At 41.8% G+C, this 20,720-nt stretch overlaps 3 protein-coding genes across 3 annotated transcripts; 1 reads left to right on the forward strand and 2 right to left on the reverse strand.

Moving 5' to 3' along the window:
• Positions 1–4,072: 4,072 nt before the first annotated feature.
• On the reverse strand, positions 4,073–5,604 carry camk2n1 (calcium/calmodulin dependent protein kinase II inhibitor 1). The gene is made up of 2 exons (XM_070903280.1): positions 5,422–5,604; positions 4,073–4,674 (listed from the first exon to the last, which is right to left on the reverse strand). Exons 1-2 carry the CDS (start codon positions 5,588–5,590, stop codon positions 4,601–4,603), a joined length of 243 nt encoding a protein of 80 aa, XP_070759381.1. The 5' UTR covers positions 5,591–5,604; the 3' UTR covers positions 4,073–4,600.
• A 2,615-nt stretch (positions 5,605–8,219) lies between these two features.
• On the reverse strand, positions 8,220–14,176 carry LOC139283221 (trypsin). The gene is given in 6 exon segments (XM_070903200.1): positions 8,220–8,390; positions 9,699–9,775; positions 9,778–9,964; positions 10,678–10,819; positions 12,500–12,659; positions 14,119–14,176. Coding segments are annotated over 6 exon segments (795 nt in total).
• A 3,312-nt stretch (positions 14,177–17,488) lies between these two features.
• LOC139282269 (serine protease 1-like) lies at positions 17,489–20,400 on the forward strand. Its single transcript, XM_070901869.1, has 5 exons — positions 17,489–17,549; positions 17,731–17,881; positions 18,070–18,211; positions 19,223–19,480; positions 20,251–20,400. The coding sequence occupies exons 1-5, from the start codon at positions 17,489–17,491 to the stop codon at positions 20,398–20,400; spliced, it is 762 nt and encodes a 253-aa protein (XP_070757970.1).
• The last annotated feature ends 320 nt before the right edge of the window (positions 20,401–20,720 follow it).

Below are 20,720 nucleotides of genomic sequence, written 5' to 3' on the forward strand. Positions count from 1 at the left end.
CAGAGGGAACTTGCTTGAAAGATTGACGTCATCTGCAATCAGGATTTAGCTGCAACCATAGTGGGTTTTACCATCATATCATAGGCAGGGTTGTTTTTTTGGTCAAATGCTCTGATTCAGTTCTGCCCAAAATAAAAGCTGACAGAATATTCTGGTGTGGTGTCTACGGGGACATTTATTTATTTATTTTTCCAACCAGGATCGCAACCAGGACTGCATTTCCCTTTTCCCTCTTGTCAGCGGTCGTCCTTGTGAATTCCCAGCGGAGTCTCAATCAGCGAGAGAATACCTGATCCCAATGCCAATTGAGCTTGCCCACCACAAACACACACACTAATGCACACACATAAGTGTGTACATCTATGCACACACGCAAATAGCAAAAAAAATCTGAATAAATAGACCAACATCTGCACATGTACGCATACACACAGATGAACACATGCAGTGGAATGAAATGCAAATGTTGCCTCAGCCATTTGCATGCCATACTCATTCTATTACTGCATCACATAAAGCCCATTGATTCACGCCGAGAAAGAGAGGAGCTGATTTTCCCAGTGAGCGGCTCAGCATGTGAGGTCACGGCAGGTATTTCCCTGCGTCGACACAAAGGTCAGATTCAGGAGTCCAGAGGAGAGAGCGAGCTCTGGGTTTTCTCAGGAACAACTGTGAGAGAGTCAGTCAGGCCAGAGTGTGTGCACGGCGCGTGTTAGCTTGTGTATGTGTGTGCATCTGATGGGGAACTTGCAGGGTGTGGTTTCCCTCCCTATGAATGCTTTCACCCCTCTCTCTCTCCCCTCTCCTACCTCTGTCTCTTTCTTTCTCTTCTCCTACACCTGTCTGAGCTTATGTAACCTAACAGCCATCCAGATCTTGACTTCCATCTGCCCCCTTCACAGCACCAGTGATTAGCCTCTCATCAGTCCTCACTACAAAACCCATTTGCCACAATATCATCCAGACAGCAACTGACTAAGTCCATAAAGAGCTTCCTATTACATAGATGACAATAATGGAGGATCTATTCACTGTTAAGTGTAATTTTGAGCCTCTTCTAGCAGCGATGGCCACCCAGCCCAAGCCTGAGCTTGAATCTGAACATATCTGTCCAGTCTGAGGTGAGCAGCATCTGCTGCATCTCTGTGATAGTAACAGCATTAGGACTTAGTGTCTAAGTATGGAGCTGTGAAGGTTTGTGTGATAAACACATAACCTGCATTTGAGACTTCTGTGTGTTCATAGACGTTTATCGATGAATATGTGTTACACAGCTGAGAAATATGTGTTCCTGGATTACCACTGTGATAAAATGCATGATGAGGCTGTCAACAGCGAGGGAGATGGACAGTGACAAGGTAGATCTACTCAGCAGAGGTGAAGAGCTTGACTTTTGGATACTTTGGACAAACAATTGACGACAGAGGATCATGATCATTATCATCATTGTCATGCTATAGATTGCTGTAGGTCTTTAAATTGTTCTGTAGCTAAATTGCATAATCCACTTTTGTGGATGGCACTGACTGATACTACTTAACATCAACTAATTGATACAGTATATAGATCAAATCATTCCAACAGTCAGGATGTAAGAGGGTTATAATGTTCAATATTTGTTGACACTGTCGGAAGTGTCCATTTCACTCTGTGGTCCCCTTGAAGCTGCAGTTTGAGGCGTTGTTAGGAAAATATCCCATTCAGTGTCTGTCAGCATCGGTGTGTGTTCACATGACACAGCTGCTCCTCTTGGATAATGCCGTTTTTCTGAGTTTGGCACTTTGTCCATCATGATTATTGAGACGCGGTGTAATTTCCAAAGCGTTTGTGACTGATGCAATTCAGCAATTCAGGCAGTGACTCTGAAAACCTACTCATCCTTTCAAACCTCCGCTAAAGGTGACCCATGCTGATAATTTGTATTCAACTTACTATGAGTCACATAGTAGTTGTGGTTTACTATGGCTGCACAATTATGTAATGTGGTGAGGAGAAAGGTTTCATAAATTGTGAGCACATAACGCCAAATACAACAAAACTGAATGGACAAAGAAAAGTGCACCTTCAAATTGACTGAATAAATAAAATACTGGTATTTGTGCACCACAAGTTCCCATTCAAACTGGTCATTTCTGCAGGATGTTTCTATGATTTTGCCCAAGAGTTGTAATTGTCAGCAGTATGTTACTGAATACGACAGTTTTGCCTGTGTGGGAACAATATCTGACCCTGTGTTAAGACTTATCAGAGCCAGGCTTGGTCCCATCACACAGAAAATCATAGGCCATTACTCCCTAAATGTAACATCCTCTCATTCCGTGTGAGGGGGATAGGCTGTTACTGCAGTGGGCGCCATCGTCATGGTTGACTGCCGTCTTGGAAGAAGGGACTATTTTGGCAGGATAATGCGGTCACGCCACTGAGTGAATAGGGGGTCTTGAGAGAAGAGGGCAGAGATAAGAGAATGGAGAACATTCCATTAAAGATAGCGATGGTATCGAGCCAAGGCTCAGGGAAGACTATTCTGCACCGAAAACCCACCGCAGCACCCGTCGAGTGCAAGGTGCATCTGTTACCATGGTACCCAGCCCAGGCAGCCCCTTTCATGTCTGTCAAGACTGGGGAGGAAGAGAGACTAGCAATATGTTAGTCTCGCCTGCAGTTGGAGCTGAAACGGACATGTGTGTGCGTTTACTGCATATTATGTGTTCCCAGCACGCATCCCGGCGGTCCGGGTTTAAGATGCCGTACGCTGACAGAGGCTCGTCACACACAACATGAATCATTTAGTCACCACAGCAGAGTTGGAAATGTCACGTCTCATCAGTGTTCCTCTTGCCTCGGTGGCCCCTGCACCATTTACCATCTCTGGCAATGGAGTTAAAGGGAGGACTTGATTAAAGAGAGGAGCTGAGATTTTAGATGCAAACAGACATTTATTGCATTGGGAAGCAGTGGTGTACATTTTCCCCCACAGAATCATTTGCAATACTGTAGCACTTCATGATGTCGGAGTCTGTTGCGCAGTTGTCCGAGTTGAGTGTTACAACTCTCCTTTAAACGTGTGGATTTCAAATTCTTGACGGGATTATTTGCTCATCTTTCTCCCCATTTCTGTCTCCTTCCACATCTGATCTTTCCAAGGAATGGGATGCTACTTTCTCACAGTGGAAAATGCTGACTTGACCTTCCTTGGCAGCCAGATAAGCAATCCAATAACAACAGGGGAAACTGTACAAGGAACATATCCAAAAGTCAGCCAAGCTATTTGCTATTGTCTTTATCTTTCTGATACAAAACTATACTTTTGTTTTTGCTACAGTTTTAAAACGGTTCAAAAACAAAAAAGCAACATCAAGTACATAATTCCTTATTGTAAACCACAATCAACACTAAACAGTAAATAGTTACTTTGTCATAATCTTTATTACAAGATATTAGGCCACTGTACAAATCAGTGTGAGTCGTACAGTACAACGCAGAATTAAGACTGTTTCTCGAGGTTTGTCATTCAAAGCTGTATACGAGGTGCTTCAAGAACACACAAGAGTTTCAGAACTTCTGCCGTGCATGCATGATTTCATATTTGCCATGCATGAGTTGGTATTTCAGTGTTTTAAGAAAGAGCCCTAAAAAATGGCAACCCAACAAAACGACTCGTATGAGTAAAATGTATAAAGCACAAAAAAAAGAACAAGTTGTCCGGTACAGTATATCCCTCATGAGATTTGGCACACACGATAATGCACAATGCAATATAAATAGTTTATCAATAGGGTGTGTACAGTCAAGTTACAGTATTAACCAATCCAGGTGAAAGCCTGGGAAGCTTACAAACAGGTGGGAGGTACACTGTATATAAATGACTCGTTAGCTGCAAAGTATGGTAACAAAAAACACTCAGGCAACATCGAGAATTTGTTAAGTGAAAAAAAATGTCACTCTTGTTCACTCAAGGTTTTCTCGACATACAAAAAAACACTCCCTCGGGCCTTAAGTCACTGCAAAAGACATATTCCAAAGGATCAATAAATAAAGTCTTCAACACAGAGAACAAACCAGTTTACCGCTTCCCACTTTGTGCAAGAAAATATGGGCTTCCCTTTCCATATTTACAAACTCTGTAATTCATCGATCAAAATGAAGAGCAGAAAGAATGGTACCGTAGGTTTGACTGATAAGATATAAGAGAAGTGTGTGCTTTAGTTTTTATCAGATCTACTTCTGTATCCTGTCCCTGATTTCTGCAATTCGACAGCGTTGCCTCCTTCCTCCACCACCTCGTCCCCCCCTCTTGTTGTCTTCTCCCGCTTTTGGATTTATGGCGAAACCCTGTAATCGAGGGTGTGTTTGTTTGTTTGTGTGTGTGGGTGTTGTGTGGGGGGGGTCCACCTGGGGGTCTCCTTCGCCGCCATCTCCCGCCCCTGCCAGTGTGTGTCACCCCGGATGGCCATGACTGACTGGGAGAGGAGGGCGTGGAAGTGCTGCTTGCTGCCACATGAGAGAAAGTGCTTATATACAGTGTCTTTGGATTAAAACTGGTAAATATCGCCATAAAAAATGTCAAGAGTGTCTTTTGGAGGGGGGTGAGCCGAGCGCTCTAAGCCTCTGCCGGGGTCTTCTCTGTTCCATTTTTCAGTGCTTCGTCGTCGCCATTCTCATCCTCAATCACAACTGTGGATGACAGGGGGAGAGAGAGTTAATGAGGGGCGCTCATCTCAGTGTGGCGTCTTGAAAATTCACCACCGACTGACAGGAGGGCATTTAAGCCCAGAACCATTAGCACTGCGCTGTATGAGCAGAAGTTGCGTGTGCATGCATGAGAGTAAGAGTATGCAAAAACAGAAAGATAACCATGAGCGTGATAGTGTGTGTGTGTGTGTGACTGATGCACATTTGTGAATGTGCACATCTGAAGGTCTGCGTGTATTCTTGCTGTGCACCTACAGATGCAGTTCTTACACGTCTGCCTGTTTGCCATGTTTGTCCATGTTGTGTCTGTGCACTACTGTACGTGCAACTGTATGTCTGTCCGTGCATGTATGTGCCACATCAAGGACCATCTCATGGGTTTCATCAGGAACGCAAAAGCAAAAACAAAATCATAATCACACAGTAAAGAAATCTCAATCATTCATTGGGGAGGGGGCATTCAGCACAACTCTGTTAAGCAGCATTCAGAAGGCACTTAACAGCACTGCGCATCCAACTTGTGTTGCAATGCGATCAGATCATTGAAAAACCCATACATCCCACAAGCATGCAAACAACAGATAACGTCTCTGATCTTACACTCTACTGGAGTCAAGGCAAAGGTGTTGCCTATCTGGCTGCACACAGACACCCTTAGTTCTGGTCTACCAGTAACCTATGTGCGCATTCAACACATCACCATGCAAAACGCCTTAATTATATATTTACCCCGTTTGCTCCTGCCTATTTGTCCGAGTTTCGGCGGACGTTTATTCTGTGAGCCATTGAAGAAGTTGTTGGTGTCTTGAAGACGACAGGTGAAGGAAAGGTGTCCCTCGTCGCCCTCATTTCCATAATGACTCATTTTTTCTTCGTTGAAAGGTAGCACTTCCGACATCTCCAAATGCGTCTTTATCACCAAGGCGCACAAACTGAAATGTATAGCTCGTCGCCAAGCTTGAACTCAGCCGTCTACAACAAACAAAAGAGGGGGGGGGGAGACAATGCTATCTGCTGACACGATCTAGCCCTTTCTGTTTACCCCGAAGACACGTGTCTGTCTCCGTAGGTGCGCAACAGAAATAACAGTAAATCAAAATGTCCTCAGTTTCCCCGCTCGTGGAGCTTCGGCAACATTATTCAAAATTTCCAGAGGCTTCTTCTCCTGCGCGTATGGCTTTTGGAAATGGAGGCGCACGTACAATAGAGCCGTGGAGCGTCCGCTGGCTTCGAGCGGCTGAACCCGTCGCACGGAAAATCTGAGGAAGAAATGCAAATTGAGGAGCGATGCAAAACACGGATCCCGGGGAAACCTGGCGAGGGAGCTGCACGGGGTTTTTCTGGTGCAGCCCTGAGAAGCTTCCAGTTGGAGTCGTGGTGTACCAGTGCTCCACTCTCCGGGACGTAGATGCAATCAAACAAATGGCGATTTTATATTCAAAGATGGCACATGCATGTGAGCCAAACGCGGAGCTTTGGAAAAACGTCGTTTACGCGCCACCACTCGACGAGTCAGAGGTGTCAAATCCTCCAGCCAGTTTTACGGTGTTACAAATTCGTGAGGGGTTTGGGGAGTTTTGGGTGTCCACCGAGTGAGACCTCACCAGAGGATGGCAGTGTTTTCATAGGCTGAGATGTGACTTTTGGCCCCATGGCGCACTTCCAGTTCAATACTGAGGGTCTGCGCTGTTCTCACCACAACTATAACATCAGTGTGAAGGGGTTGGATGGGGGTTGAGGATGTCACGATCAGGGACCAGCTCCAGGAACGAGACTCATTGAATTATCTTGATATTTGAAAAACCCGGAGCAGTTTTAAAGAAAAAACCCAACATCAATCCATGTTCCAGATTTGATGAGGTTCCAGGTTTTACTTGGTAAAATGATCAAGATAACTTCATAAAACATCATATTGAGATGCTGAAAACACAGTTTGATCTTTAGTAGGCCTCCCACATACAATGCATAACACACACACACACACACACACACACACACACACACACAAAAATCAAACAGATGATATAAATTCCTGTAGGCCTATTCCTAAAATGATCTCACACTGTACATTTTCTTTGAGAAGATGATGACCACAATAGACATATTGATAATGTCAAGCCTAATAGGACCCATTTTGAGAACATTTTGGTGTTTTGTTATCACAGCGGGTGTAAAGTTACGAGATCAGAGGGCAGTATGAAAACTGGTCCAATCCCCTGGGACTGTCGTTTGAAACAAATTCTCATAGGGTTTACTATCCACTGCTGTCTGCACTGTTTACATAAATCTGTATTCTGTAGGAACAGCAGCACAAAGGGATCTTACTAAACAGATATACAGTTAGGGACGTGGAGTAATGGACAGGGATTCAATCTTGACATAGACTATCCTTTCTTAGAGGAACCAAATATCATTACACAGACAATGAAATGAAAGGTGATATCCGAGCCTGCAGCAGGACTTTAATATGCCGCCAACTATTCATCGAGGAGGTGCAGTATTGACACACCTACTCCCCACGGATTTACAGAAGCCGTGATTTTATCAGAGGATCACCTTTCATATCAGAACATCTCAATAACTTTTTCAGTTTAACAGCATGTGGTTACATTGTCATCAAAACTGTTTTCTGTATTGATTATTTAAATTAATTAGTGCAAACAATATATAACATATATACACATATATACATTAAGAAAACATTTGGCTGCAGAGTTTCACAAACTGATGAGTGGAAAAAAATGTTTTAAACACAAAAATTGTCTCATACCAAATAATTGTGAACCTCTAAGAATCATAGATTTGGACATTTCTTTTCAAGACTATGTAACTTTTGCAAGTGATAGTTATTGGATGCTACATGCCAAAGCCTATTGTAACAGTAACACCAGAAGAGAACAGTCACAAAGTCTGTGAACTGACTCAGTAATGTCAGTTACACAGCAATATCTATCTAAAGTTTGCTATCATTGACTAACATTAGCCACTGTAAGCTAGTCATCAGATTCTGATTCAAATGTTGCTAAATCCTGATTGGGGGTTCATCTCACTGCTCAAAGTATGAAGCTGATTGAAATAATTGTTTTTTAGGGGCCTTTAAGGTCCACAGATGCACAAATTCACTAACAATAATTACTCAGAATTGTTTAGCTGAACATATGTGTGTATGTAAGTCAAACTCACTCACTCTGTATTATTTTTGATATTTATTTCCATATAAGGGAAGTTATGAACTTCACATCATTGCAATTACATATACAGTAGGCTTATAGTGCCCACTGTAGTGGATCCCTCAATTACTGTAGCTGGCAGAGACCAAAGTTCATGGCTAGATAATGTCACCATCACCATTATACTGGCATTGAAAACATCTTCTGAATAATCAGAGCAGTGGTTCCAAGGAAGTTCTGCATATTTTCCACAGAACCAGCTTTGGTCCATGCCAGCACAAACATTTTCAGGGGAATTACCCTTTTCAGGCATAAATTGCTACTTTCATTATGTATAGTTTTATATAATTATCTCCATCAGTATTTGGTGCAGCGTAGGTATGACCGGTAGATGGTTTGGTCAATCCATCGGCGGAATTTGGACACGGCCGTGTAGACTCCCGGAAACTTAGCATTGCCGCAGCCGTTTCCCCAAGAAACCACGCCATAGACACGCCCCCCACACACCAGAGGCCCCCCAGAGTCTCCCTGCAAGGACAAGACCACACCCTCCATCAGCTGACAAGACACGATGTACCTCATAGTTTACTGTAGAGCCGTTTTAATGTCCTTGATTGAGGTAACAGTTTCAAGAAGCATTTACTACTCCTGTGTCTCAGGTGTCCCAGCCAAGTTAGGTCACTTCTTTATTGTAGCTATATAAGAGTACAATAGTCAATGTGAACTTAAATCACAGAGAAGAACAAAGCAGACGCTGTACACTTCCTCACAAAAAAGAACTGAAATCTGAAATTTATGTTTCCAGTACAAAAGACATTTTACACTTAAGATGTAAAGATTTTTTCACGTCACATGTGAAATGTCCAAAACCACATAAGCATACTGTATGTGTGATTTTTTAAAAACATGTGAAATGCTGTTTCGCATGTAATAAACCACATTGGCTTAAATGTGCATTTATCCCATTTTTGACCCTTACAAAGAAGATAATGTTTTTACTTACGCTGTCTTACAGTTCACATGTAAAATATCACATGTGCCTGCACGTGAGTTTATCACGTGAGAAATATGTTCCACATTTAATAGAAATGGGATAAAGTCATATGTGCCAAGGGGACATTTTTACAACACAAAAGACAGTCAAAGACAAAACTGTCTTCCCATAGGATGGTGGGATTCACCAAATCATAATCTCTTGCTGCCACTTGGAAATACCAACACACAAAGTTGCCTACTGCAGGGTTATTTATAGCACATTTTAATTAGTCATTCAGCTCGGTACCTAAGGCAAAATATAGCCTACTGGTATATCACACATTGAATTTCATGTAATTTTCTTCTCCCACCAAAGGTTTGGGCAGAAACTCCAAATAACCAAATTAGAGCATGTTGTTGTCTGTGGCTACAAATGACTGAATTTCAGTCCTGATGCTATTTCAGGGTTGCTCCTCTATCTCTTCTGTAACTATCATAACTAATACAATTCCTGAGGGTGGACTGCCACGTCTGCTTAATAAAAGCTTGTAGCTGAACACTGACATGATGAACTGTTTCCTCATACTGTCAGGGGGATGAGCGTCCCAAAACTGTGTTATTGTTTTGCTCTAATGTGAGCTGATGAAAAGAGGATGACTCTGTGCTATTTGATATACACTGGGAACCAAAGCCGGTACCTTGGAGAATTTATCATTTCAAAAATGGATTTAATGGCTTTTCAAAGATCAAATTATCATGTTTGTCACAATGGGGCAGGTTGGCAGCCATTAATGTGCAACACCCACTTTCCCCACAGTTGATGTTAGTGAAAGAAGGTATGATAGCGCTTGTTCCTTGTACCTTGCATGCATCTTTTCCTCCAGTCCTGTAGCCAGCACAGATCATGTTTGCTGTGATGTTTCCGTTAAAGGACTCGCGCTGTTGCACCTTGCAGTTGAAACAATGGGCACTGTGACCGTCCTCAGGGTGAAGGGGGCCTGGTCTCCACCCAGATTGTTGTAGCCCCACCCAGACACCCGACACACCAAGCCTTCGACCACCCCGGTCCCCTGCCTGGGCAGAGGTGCCAGCGACACGAATTTGTTCAGCACCATGGGGGCTCGCAACTGGACAGAAAATCAGAGGAGAGTGGGCATGTGAAGAAAATCTTGTCGGACATTATCAAAATATACAGTATTATCTTGATAATTAGTAACGTTTCATTAATCAGTATTTTTATATTAACAAGGGATCAATGAGTAAAGGGTTTGCAGTGACAAACCAACAAAAATGATCCAACCCTGCAGTCCCCGTCATTTCTATGGAGCCTTTTATTCTATTTTTGTATCATTGTTTTGGTTTTACAGCCCACAAACTCTCCTCTCTGATAAAATCGCTGCACACTACCTGCCCCCCAACAAACAGCAGAAAAGGCAAAGTTAGCGACTAGTTGGTAACACGTTCACCATGCCAACTTCAGGTGACAATGTGTCAATGCTATGTTTGTAGTTTGTTCCACTGCTCCCAAGTGACCAAAATAATAATAATACAGATTTGAATTTTAGAGGGAGTCAAAATCAATCCTTCATTGATTTATAAAAGATTGCAAAATGATTGACACCCTCCACATATGTATTATACTATGTATAAAGAGTATCTGTTTAATTATCACTCACATGCATAAAAGTGTAGACAGCATCAATAGTTTACAAACAGAAAGTGATATTTCCTTTGCATTTATGCTGTTTCAAACCTTTAAACATGTAACAACACGCATTAATAACTTTTAAATATTACGTTCTAGCTGTATGGCTAAATCTCTGTGCTGTGTCTGCAGTACCTTAATGAGCATGATGTCAGCGTTGTTGGTGCTCTGGTTGTAGAGGGGATGGGTGACCAGCCTGTGGGGTTTAGCGTACTGCTCAGTGCCCTCAAAGGTATTTACGATGTAGTCGCCCGCCACTATCATCATGTGCTCTGCCCTAAAAGACAGGACATTTCCATTTTACATCACATTTATCAACAAATATAGTACTGAATAGATCATGGCCTTGAGATTTGGTCATTAGTGACCACTTCTGAAGGGAGAAAGAGGAGACAAAATCAGCACAGGCCTATTTTCATAAACTGGAGCCATCATGATCATGACTTATTTGCCATTGTCATTTTATATATGTGAAAACATTTTTAGTATCTTTATTGAACTGAATAGTATATTAATGGGCAGTGAAGTGGGAGTAATGTGAAATGACAAATCATGACAAGGATTCAAAGTCACAGCGCAGAGTGAGTGTTTGTCCGACAGGGAACAATGGCTTACTGTGTGCAGGCAGGACAGTATAACAGAAATATGGCCAATTTCCTGGATCCAGACAAGATCTCACTTCACTCACACACACACACACACACACACACACACACACACACACACACATACACTGATGACGTGCCAAGGTCAGCTGACTCAACTGCATCTGTGCGCTGTTTCACTTCCCAGTGGCCTGTATACAGGTTTATTTTGCATCATGATCAAGGGACATCGTTTTGACGTTACCTACCTGTAGCAGAATGGATGTTTGCTTTAGGCATCTGTTGGGACCATCTGCTCGTAATATAAAATCATGCCAAGTTAGCTTCTACACAGTGACTTCTACAGAGTCCACTGAAAGAGTGCCAGAAGAACGTCATTGCCTGTGCAAGTGTTTCAGAAACAGTTTGATCTGCACCTTTAGCAAGGGTCAAACATTACCGTCAGGTGACATTTAAATTTATGAGTAGTATTTAAAAATAATCTATTCAGGAGGCAGAAAAATAGCCTTGATTCTTGCTTGATGAACCTTCCTTTAACCAACTAGCCTTGGGTTAATGAAACAAATAAAATAAAAAGGTTGTGGAACAAGACTAAGAGTCTCTAGGCATGTTAGCGGCTCTGTGAGGCTGTAATTAGGATCTTGAGCTAAATCCTAATGTCAGGATGATAATGCTAACACGTGTTTAGCAGGTATCACGTTTACCATGTTAACCATCTTAACCATCTTAAGATGCCAGGATGCTTCATCAGAACTGCTTGTTGATGGTCAAATAGCTTAGGAAACACACACGTTTTTACAATGTTGACGGACAGCCTTTCACCTTGCCTTCGAGTTTGGCTGTTGGTTACCACTGATGGGAATGTCATTAGTTTTGCAGGTATTTGGTCATAAACCAAATATTAGACAAACAATCATTTTTACCTGATGATAGCGCTAAATGAAGACTTGGGATCCATCATCTGGGGAATATGAATGTTGCCAAATTTCATGACAATCCATCTATTTCACTCAAAACCAAAAGCATCAACGTAATGGTGGCGCAAGAGGAAAAGTTCAACACCAAAGTCATTAGGATACAACTGGGTACCATGAAGGTCTACACAAAACGTCATGGCAATCCATCCAATAGTTGCTGAGATACTTCAGTCTGGACCAAAGTACATTGTCTCTCGGTGGACCGCCTTGCCATCCATAGAACCTCACTAGTATGGCTAAAAATTTTAAAACATAAAGAAGCATGTAACCTTCCCAACATGGAAATCATGACAATATGGTTGTGTGAGTTTTCACCCAACAACGACAGCAAAAAGGATCATTAGCTTATTGACGACAACTATTAAACATTCTTACCCAATGTTACAGTGCGCTGCAGTCAGCACCCAGTACCTGTGAACCAATGATCCACCGCAGAAGTGTTGGCCCCTGGTGCTCTGCAGTGACACAATGTATTTGATGGAGTTGGGTGCAGCGATGTGACCACCTACTATACGGCCCTGCATGAGCACATGGCCTGTAAGGAAACAAAAACTATTTACAGGATCAGGCGTAAAAAGGATCTGTGGCAGATAGATTGTTTGATAGAGTTGTTTAATGTGTCTGTGAAGATTCTCAGTCATCCAGGTCGTAGGATATCTAGAAAAGATAAGTCAAAGGCAGCAGGACTTCTTGAACACATGTTCACCTCTCATCCAACAAGCTTCTTCAGTTCTGACTGACTACGGGGACTGACAATTGTTGTTCCAAGTCAGTGCTCGTAAAGCTGACAGAAAGTGGACATTAAAACCACTTTCCCAAAAACGTACTTTTCCTTACTCATGTAGAAAGATGGCACAAATATGTCATGTTCGTATCAAAAAACTGAAATGGTTCCTTCATGCTTTCATCTAAACTGCTAAATACGCAAAACGTCCTGCATATATAGTAACAGCTCCCCAGGTATGGATTTCAGTCCCGCTTAAAAAGACCATCTTATAAAACATGGAGAGCTTTCAGTGAACAAAAGAGGAACATAAAAAGTGAGGCCCTCCTAATCCCCCCTTCAAGCCCATTGACCCGGCCTTACAATTAGTGGTTTTCTGTCACCTGGGAGGCAACTGCCTAATGAAAGTAATCCAATATAACCTGACCTTCTAGGGTCACCACCTCACTCTGGGCTCTGAAACATTAGAGTGGGGGCTCTCCCTGCCTGCCTTATGCAACAGCTCAACTACTGTACATTGGCTTCAGGTTACTGTAGGAGACATGATGGGAACAGTAAAGACTATACTATATATCCTGGAAACATCTACAATTCCTCACTGTAACCGTGGATGGAAATATAAATGATTTTTTTTGTTGAACACCTGTTGTGGAGTAATCACAAACTAAACTGCTAAAAGGCAATTTAAAGGAATAGTTTAACATTTTGGGAAATTCGCTTATTTGCTTTCTTGCCAAAATCCCTTTGTTGAATGCATACAAACACCAACGTATAAAAACAATAATTCACCATTTTACAGAGGGTTATTTGCCAGATCAGGTGCCAGTGTAGACTAGTTACTACTAGCTGCCAAGAAGTCTGGCAAATAACCCTAGTTTTTTCACTTTGGTTTTTGTACAGATTAAACAAACAAGATACAACTTGTTAATTGTTATTTTATGAGATTTAGAGGTGCTGGCAGATGGATTTTGTCCCTGTTTCCAGTCTTCGTACTAAGCTAAGCTAACCGGTTGCTGACTTTAGCTTCATATTTCCCACACAGACATGAGAGTGGTATTGAACTTCGCATCTAACTCTCCGGAAAAAAACAAATATGCATGTTTCCAAAAATGTCAAAGTATTCCTTAAAGAAAATCTTCTGAATCTGAAGAATCTTCTGAACATCTATTGAATGAAGAGCTAACACCATTAAAATGCAACAGAATCCAGCATTTAAAACTGAACAAATCATCACATATTTTGTTCACAAAACTGAAGAACATGTACTCACTGTGGACTGTCATGAGGTCCAATAGCACACAACATAAACACATGAGCAGGCTCATCATGTCTGTGGAGGTTGCAGGCCGTTATCCTACACCATACCAGCCGCTGAACCACTGCAGCCAGACAACCAGCGTCCTCTGCTCCTGTCCGCCGGCCCAGCCAGGGCATCCACTCCTTACTGGAAACAGCAGGAGTCAGTCACTTCAACCTTTATCCTCGAGTTTCCTCTGGAAAAAAAAGTTTTTGATTTCATCCTTCACCATGACATGCAGCACCAGGATCCAACACTGAAGCATTGATTGAAAAGGAAAGGGAGGAAAGCGAGCTACAAAGTTCACCTTCAAAAACTGTCCAGCGCCACCCCGCCATCCCAGCACTATCACAACTCTTCCTCCCTGACCCTCCTGACTTGTCGAAAGGCCTTACATTGTTGCCATGGCAACACAGGGTACTGTGCCAAGCAGGTTCATCTATACTGTATCAGCACGCTCTGTCTGTGTCATCACCCAGGCTTATCCGTGCTGAAATGTTTCAAAGCCTCCTGTCTGTGTGTGTGTGTGTGTGTGTGTGCATGGCTTTGTTTTGTAGCTGTGGGGAGATCCACGTCTGAGTCAAGACAACATAGAGGTATTCTACGCAGCCCAGATGCACAATTGTCCCCCTGCATGAGTGTGAATCATGAGTCATTATTGAATCCTGCAATGATAATAACTCATTATCATCAGCCTGATCATTACATCATCATCATCATCAGCCTTCTGGCAAGTCAGCATCATCCACAGCATGGGAGGAGAATCTCGCCTGACCTCCTCTTGTCCCACATTTAGAGCGAGCTGAATAATTGATGCTTCACCCAGTAGAATGGGAGAGACGGCTTTGTGTGGCCTCCCACTGTCAGGTGTTTCCTAGACCAGCAGTCACCCGACTTCACGCACAATCACAGAAACAGACAAAGCAAACATAACTCGTGCAAATATTTAGAAGTTGGTCTTTTTAAATGGTCACTTCAACCAAGTTACAAAATGCATGTCTTTTAACTTGCCACACCATGACACGATGGAGGTGAATGCAATTGAATTTCATAACAACTAGTCAAACTGTTGACAGCAACGTCTGTGAATGATCCAGAGTAATGTTTTTGGTGATCCACCTGATGAGACTCTCTTTATTTTATTTACTTTTGTATTGTGTCTCTGGTTTATGTCTTAGTTTTCATCTTTTATTGTGAAGCACTTTGTGATGTCTGATCTAGAAAGATGCTATGTAAATAAACTTTACCTCCTAACTTTACTACTGTAAGGAATAGTTATAGTTAGATATTTTGGGAAATACGCATGTTTCCTTTCTTGATGAGAGTTAGATATCTTTAATATCTCAGAATGTTTACAGCCATTGTGGGAAATGTTATAAATCAAAAATCCATTGCTTTATGGCAATATTGGATTTTTATATGATTTTGGCACCAAGTACCTTCATTTGTCAAGTATTTAATTTGCTGGATTAGCTGAAAACAGACATTCCTGTTTTGTTGTTTTATAATATTTATATTAACTGTCTCTCAACTGAGTTTCTAGACATTTTACTTTTTCATGATATATAACAATATAAAATAAAATATTGTCCACTGCTTCTTTGAGTTGCACAAATTATATTCCATTCACCTCCATTGTATTGCGGTAGAGGCAGAAATCATGATTTGGGTAAATTTAAACACACTGGAATTATATTTTATTGTCTGCATTTATAGTTGGTTAAGCTCAGACTTTCTTGAAATTTTGCAGCGCAACTGTTTTATTAACATGCAACTATGATTTAGTGTTTCTTAGTTGATGGAAACTCTCAGTGGAAATCAGTGGACAAATGGAGACAAATTCAGACTTTTATAACATCAACAAGAGTCTGGATGTGGCAAACAAGTCTCTGTGTACTGACTGACTGACTTCAGTGACACGTGTTCCTCTCAGTCTGTTCTGCACATTCATCTGCCACTATGTCTCTCTGTCACACACACACACACACACACACACACACACACACACACACACACACACACACACACAAAGCTGTCCTGTTCTCATCTTTGCACCTGAAGGAAAGCGGAGCACACTATCGCCTTTCACCCTTAACAGTTGGAATGACACCTTGGGGATTGCAGACTGTATGGAGGCTATGAGTTACAACCAAACACCCATGTGTGGGAAAAAAAACTGCTGGGAACCTGAATGAGAGTGACTGGGAAGATGAACCGAAGACATGGGTTACAAGTGTATCCCTGCTGGATCAGGCTTATCAATGTGATCACAGGCCAGGCTGTGGCACTGATTTAGCACTATTTGCTTTGGTTGTTGTATGCTTAGTCAACTTGAGGGGGAAACAGAAATACAAAAGACATAGTCAATCGGACTCTCAGTTCAATGAAATAACATTTCTATTCCTTGTTCAAGTGAAGAATACATGCTGTTATGTCCCGCTAAGTCTCAGGTTGATAGCTCACACTCATCACATGAGCTTTTGTCCTGCCCCCTTGTGACATCATTGGATACGCCGACAACATGTCTGGCGCGTATATTCTATCATTTCTCTACCTTGTTGGGTTTCATCTCCGTAAAGCGTCACTTTGTGTCCTCTATTGGACAATGGGCTGAATCTGTGAGAACAAAGGTCTTAGACAGAGAGGCGTAATGAAAGAGAAGGCTGCATTTTTTTTTTCATGTACTAGGTCACACTCTCTGCTGTCTGTGAGTGAGAGACACTTAGATATATGGTGGACAATGGCGAGGGACAATGAGAGTGACAGGCATGGTTATGGTATAAAAGAGGCCTGAGAGTTCTCACAGCTTTACTGTACGTCCCGGTATGAGAGGAGTGTGTGAGAGTGTGTGGGTGCCAGTGTGTGGATGCTGGACTTGGACTGTTTTCTCACTTGACTCTTGATAAGGTGAGACAGCTTTGCATCGATTGGGTTTTTGTTTGATTATGTATTGTCTCCCCCTGATTATACTTAATTTCTAACTATGCACTGCAATTATAAAGTGTAAGCCGCTGAACAAAGATGATCTTAGTTGTAGAAGTTCATGTCTCAATGCTTATCTATTCTGATTTGTCCTGTTGGGATCCTACAGAAGGAAACCCTCAGCTGTGCAATGATCTTAGATGTAAGATACTTTTGAACTTTGGGCATCTTGTCTTCAAACAAAGTGATAATATTATCCTGTGAACATAAGTACATAAAGAGTGCAATAGAATTAAAAATGTGACACAAGCCCAAGTCTTTCCTTCCACTTTTACTGGACTTTTTTTTTTTTTTTTTTTACCAGTTTATGACCTGTGATACCGACCACTTCTATTCTTTTCCTTTTCCGGCAGCTACTAAGATGAACCTGGCTCCATCATGTCACCTCTCACTGCTCCTTCTGCTTTTTGTAAACCTAACAGGTGAGAAACAGTGGCATTTGAGAATACATTTACTGTACGTACTGTCTTGTTAGCTTTTAAACCTTCAGTCACACAGGACTGGCTGAAAAACTAGCTACGAGCTTATTTTATGTTGCAGAACAGAGCGATATTTCATTCATGAATTCGATCTTTCATGTCTAATCCCCTCTTCGGCTCTTAGGTGTGTACGGGAAGAGAATCATCGGGGGTGCACAGGTATACCCCTACTCCATCAAGTATCAAGCCTCCCTCCTGTTCATGGACTACCACTTCTGTGGAGGCACCCTCATCCACCCGCAGTGGGTGGCGTCTGCTGCCCACTGTTGGAGACCGTAAGTTACTGCAGTTTTACACCTGTAGCACTCTCACTGAGGGCCAGATTCAATGAATGCTGCGCCTTGCATTCAAATCTCAAAGCTGTACAGTAGACAGAACACCAGAATGATCTGGAATAACTGTTATGTGACTTTGAGAGAAGAGTTGGATTGTCTGATCTGTAGCTGATTATGTGCTCCTTTAGGGGTCACATGATCCAAGTGGTCCTGGGTGAGCACCGCATGTTCGAGGTGGAGGGCTTTGAGCAGAAGTTCAATGTCTCCTTAGTCGTCCGTCACTACCGGTACAAACACTGGACGTTTGACAACGATATCATGCTGCTTAAGGTAAGGGATGATATGATACAGATCCTTTATCTGTTTTGATACAGATATGGATTTGATATAGATCCTGTGACTCGGGATGTGAGTTGAAGCTGATTTCAGATGCTGATTAGATTGACATCAATCATTGACATTGTCAGTGAACTGCAACACAATTCTGAGGCAGACTATAGAGAAAGATGTCATGATAAATATGCAATAAACCGTGCAAACTATAGCTGTAGCAATATTTATATAAATAAAGGATGTCCTTGCATAATAGGGTTATTATCACTGATGTATATTATAATGTGAGCAGCATTTTTTATCATAGCTGGTCGATGAGGAGCTGATTTTAACTACTCTATAAGGTGTACGTACTAAAATGACAAGATAAGAGGGAGATTAAGTATAAAGTAGCATAAAATGGAAAGATTTGAGTAAATGTACTTTCCACACATGTCAACAGCAAGCCAAGATAACCCTAATGGTTTCATCAGGGTTATTTTCACAGGCTGGGTAGTACTCAATGGAGCTTCCCTTTACCCATTATTCCTTTTATCAGTTGCCTCACCTCTGACACAGTGGAAAGTCTTTTAGACGTGTAGTGACTCCACTTTAAGGCAGTGAGAATACTGACTCATTGCTTTTTATTGCGCATGTTGGGGATTTTCGATGAAACTGAAGTTTCTGTGCACTGTAACAGTTTTGCTATTGAAACGTATTAATACTTTCTCACTACCTATTGAACCAGAGACCAGTTTGAGACACTGTTGCATTCAACACCTTGATTAAATAATCTGCCTCACATTGATGTATTCATCCTTTTCTGCCTCCATATGTCCTTGTTTTATTCATTGTTTTCTGTTTTACACAGTGCTTTTATGCCATTTTTGTGAGTCATCTATCCACAGCCGAATTGGTCATTTAGAAGAGCAATAGCTCTGTTTATTCACATTGTAGAAACTCTATTTTTGATGCAAAGAGAACCTGTATAAGAGAGACTGACTGAAGGATATGTTCTCTGTTGGTCAGTTGAACCGTCCAGCTATCATCAACGCCATGGTCGAGCCGGCCTCTTTGCCAGACCCGGACTCGCCCCCCTTGGCCGACCTTGCCCGGTGCACGGTCAGCGGCTGGGGTGTGACCTGGCTCAACAGCTACAGCCTGTCACCTGTACTGAGGTCTGTGGATGTGGACATCTTTTCCAACTGCTGGTACTACTACTACTTCAGGATCACAAAGAACATGATCTGTGCCGGCTCTCTCTTTGGTGGGAAAGACTCCTGTCAGGTGAGGCTCAAAGTCGTGTGTGTGTGTGTGTGTGTGTGTGTGTTTGAGAGATATAGATTTCTTTTGACTCTCATAGGAACTGATAATCAAACACATCCTGGTCACGTAATAACATGTCAAAATGAAGTTTTGCAATAAACAGGGAAAATGTAATGAAGCTTAAAACATGTGATGACTGGTCATGTAATAATGTAATACTGAAACTTACTTAAGAGCCTAATGTAACATAAAATATTATTGGGCAATATTTATATATAAAGGTTTAAATTAAAGGTAACGTGGCTCATGTACTGTTATTATGACATGTCGCATTAGGGTGGAGGTTGCTACAGTTTTATTCACAACAATAATTTATTGAAGTGCCACCAGACCCACCAACAAAATTCAAGACACTGGATTGAACTACTCACAAATGTTGTCTGCGCACTGTTTGGTGACGGGCAAGTAGTGTGTGAGCTTTTCAGCTGACAACATCTTCCTGCTGTTGCTGGAGGTTGATAAGAGCGGAGTTGTGGACCGCAAAACCAAAACATCCATACAAAATATTAAAAACAGAAAATGATCCAATTCGCTGCGGCCCTTTGATCCATGGTGACTATAGTGCATATTAGTGTAGCTTTTTACACGAACAATTTAGCAAGAAAACAAGCACACATTTTCAGTCAACTGGGAAACAAACACAATTCTGATGTTTCATCCTCTTATTTTACATTAAAATGTGTCACACTAACTGAGCAAAAACATTTTGTCGTTTACTTTTCCATCCTCAGGGTGATTCAGGAGGACCTCTTGTTTGTAACGGTAAATTTGAGGGCATTGTATCTTGGGGCATCGGCTGCGCCTATTCTTACTACCCTGGCGTCTACACCAAGGTCAGAAACTACCTCGGATGGATCAACTGGGTCATCCAGAACCACTAATGAGATCCTTGATAACAAGCTCACCTAAGACTCTACTGTGATGAAGATTTGAATGGATCCTAATGGAAACAAAAGTCTGAATGGATATTTTTTGTTGTCTTTTATACACTTTTATATAAACATGAATATATTTGCTTAAAATGATCTGTAACATACAGTGTGAGCTCACACAGGTAAGAATACACAGTGAAGTGACCTTTTTTTAAAAAAACACATAGAGTCTGACATATATATGCAACTAAATGCACTTTGTATTCTATAGTTATTCTACTGTGTTTTTAGTGTTTTCCAGAAGTGATGTTGCACCCATTTCAGGGATC

The sequence above is a fragment of the Enoplosus armatus genome, chromosome 3, assembly GCF_043641665.1.
Source record: "Enoplosus armatus isolate fEnoArm2 chromosome 3, fEnoArm2.hap1, whole genome shotgun sequence".
NCBI lineage: Eukaryota > Metazoa > Chordata > Actinopteri > Centrarchiformes > Enoplosidae > Enoplosus > Enoplosus armatus.

Bases quoted from the DNA above. Each gene is read 5' to 3' on its own strand.
- camk2n1 (XM_070903280.1), bottom strand. From the start codon at position 5,590: ATGTCGGAAGTGCTACCTTTCAACGAAGAAAAAATGAGTCATTATGGA. The intron at 4,675-5,421 runs GTAAATATATAA...TGTCATCCACAG, and splicing joins AATAGGCAGGAGCAAACGGG to TTGTGATTGAGGATGAGAAT.
- LOC139282269 (XM_070901869.1), top strand. From the start codon at position 17,489: ATGAACCTGGCTCCATCATGTCACCTCTCACTGCTCCTTCTGCTTTTT. The intron at 17,550-17,730 runs GTGAGAAACAGT...TTCGGCTCTTAG, and splicing joins GCTTTTTGTAAACCTAACAG to GTGTGTACGGGAAGAGAATC. The intron at 19,481-20,250 runs GTGAGGCTCAAA...TTCCATCCTCAG, and splicing joins GTGGGAAAGACTCCTGTCAG to GGTGATTCAGGAGGACCTCT.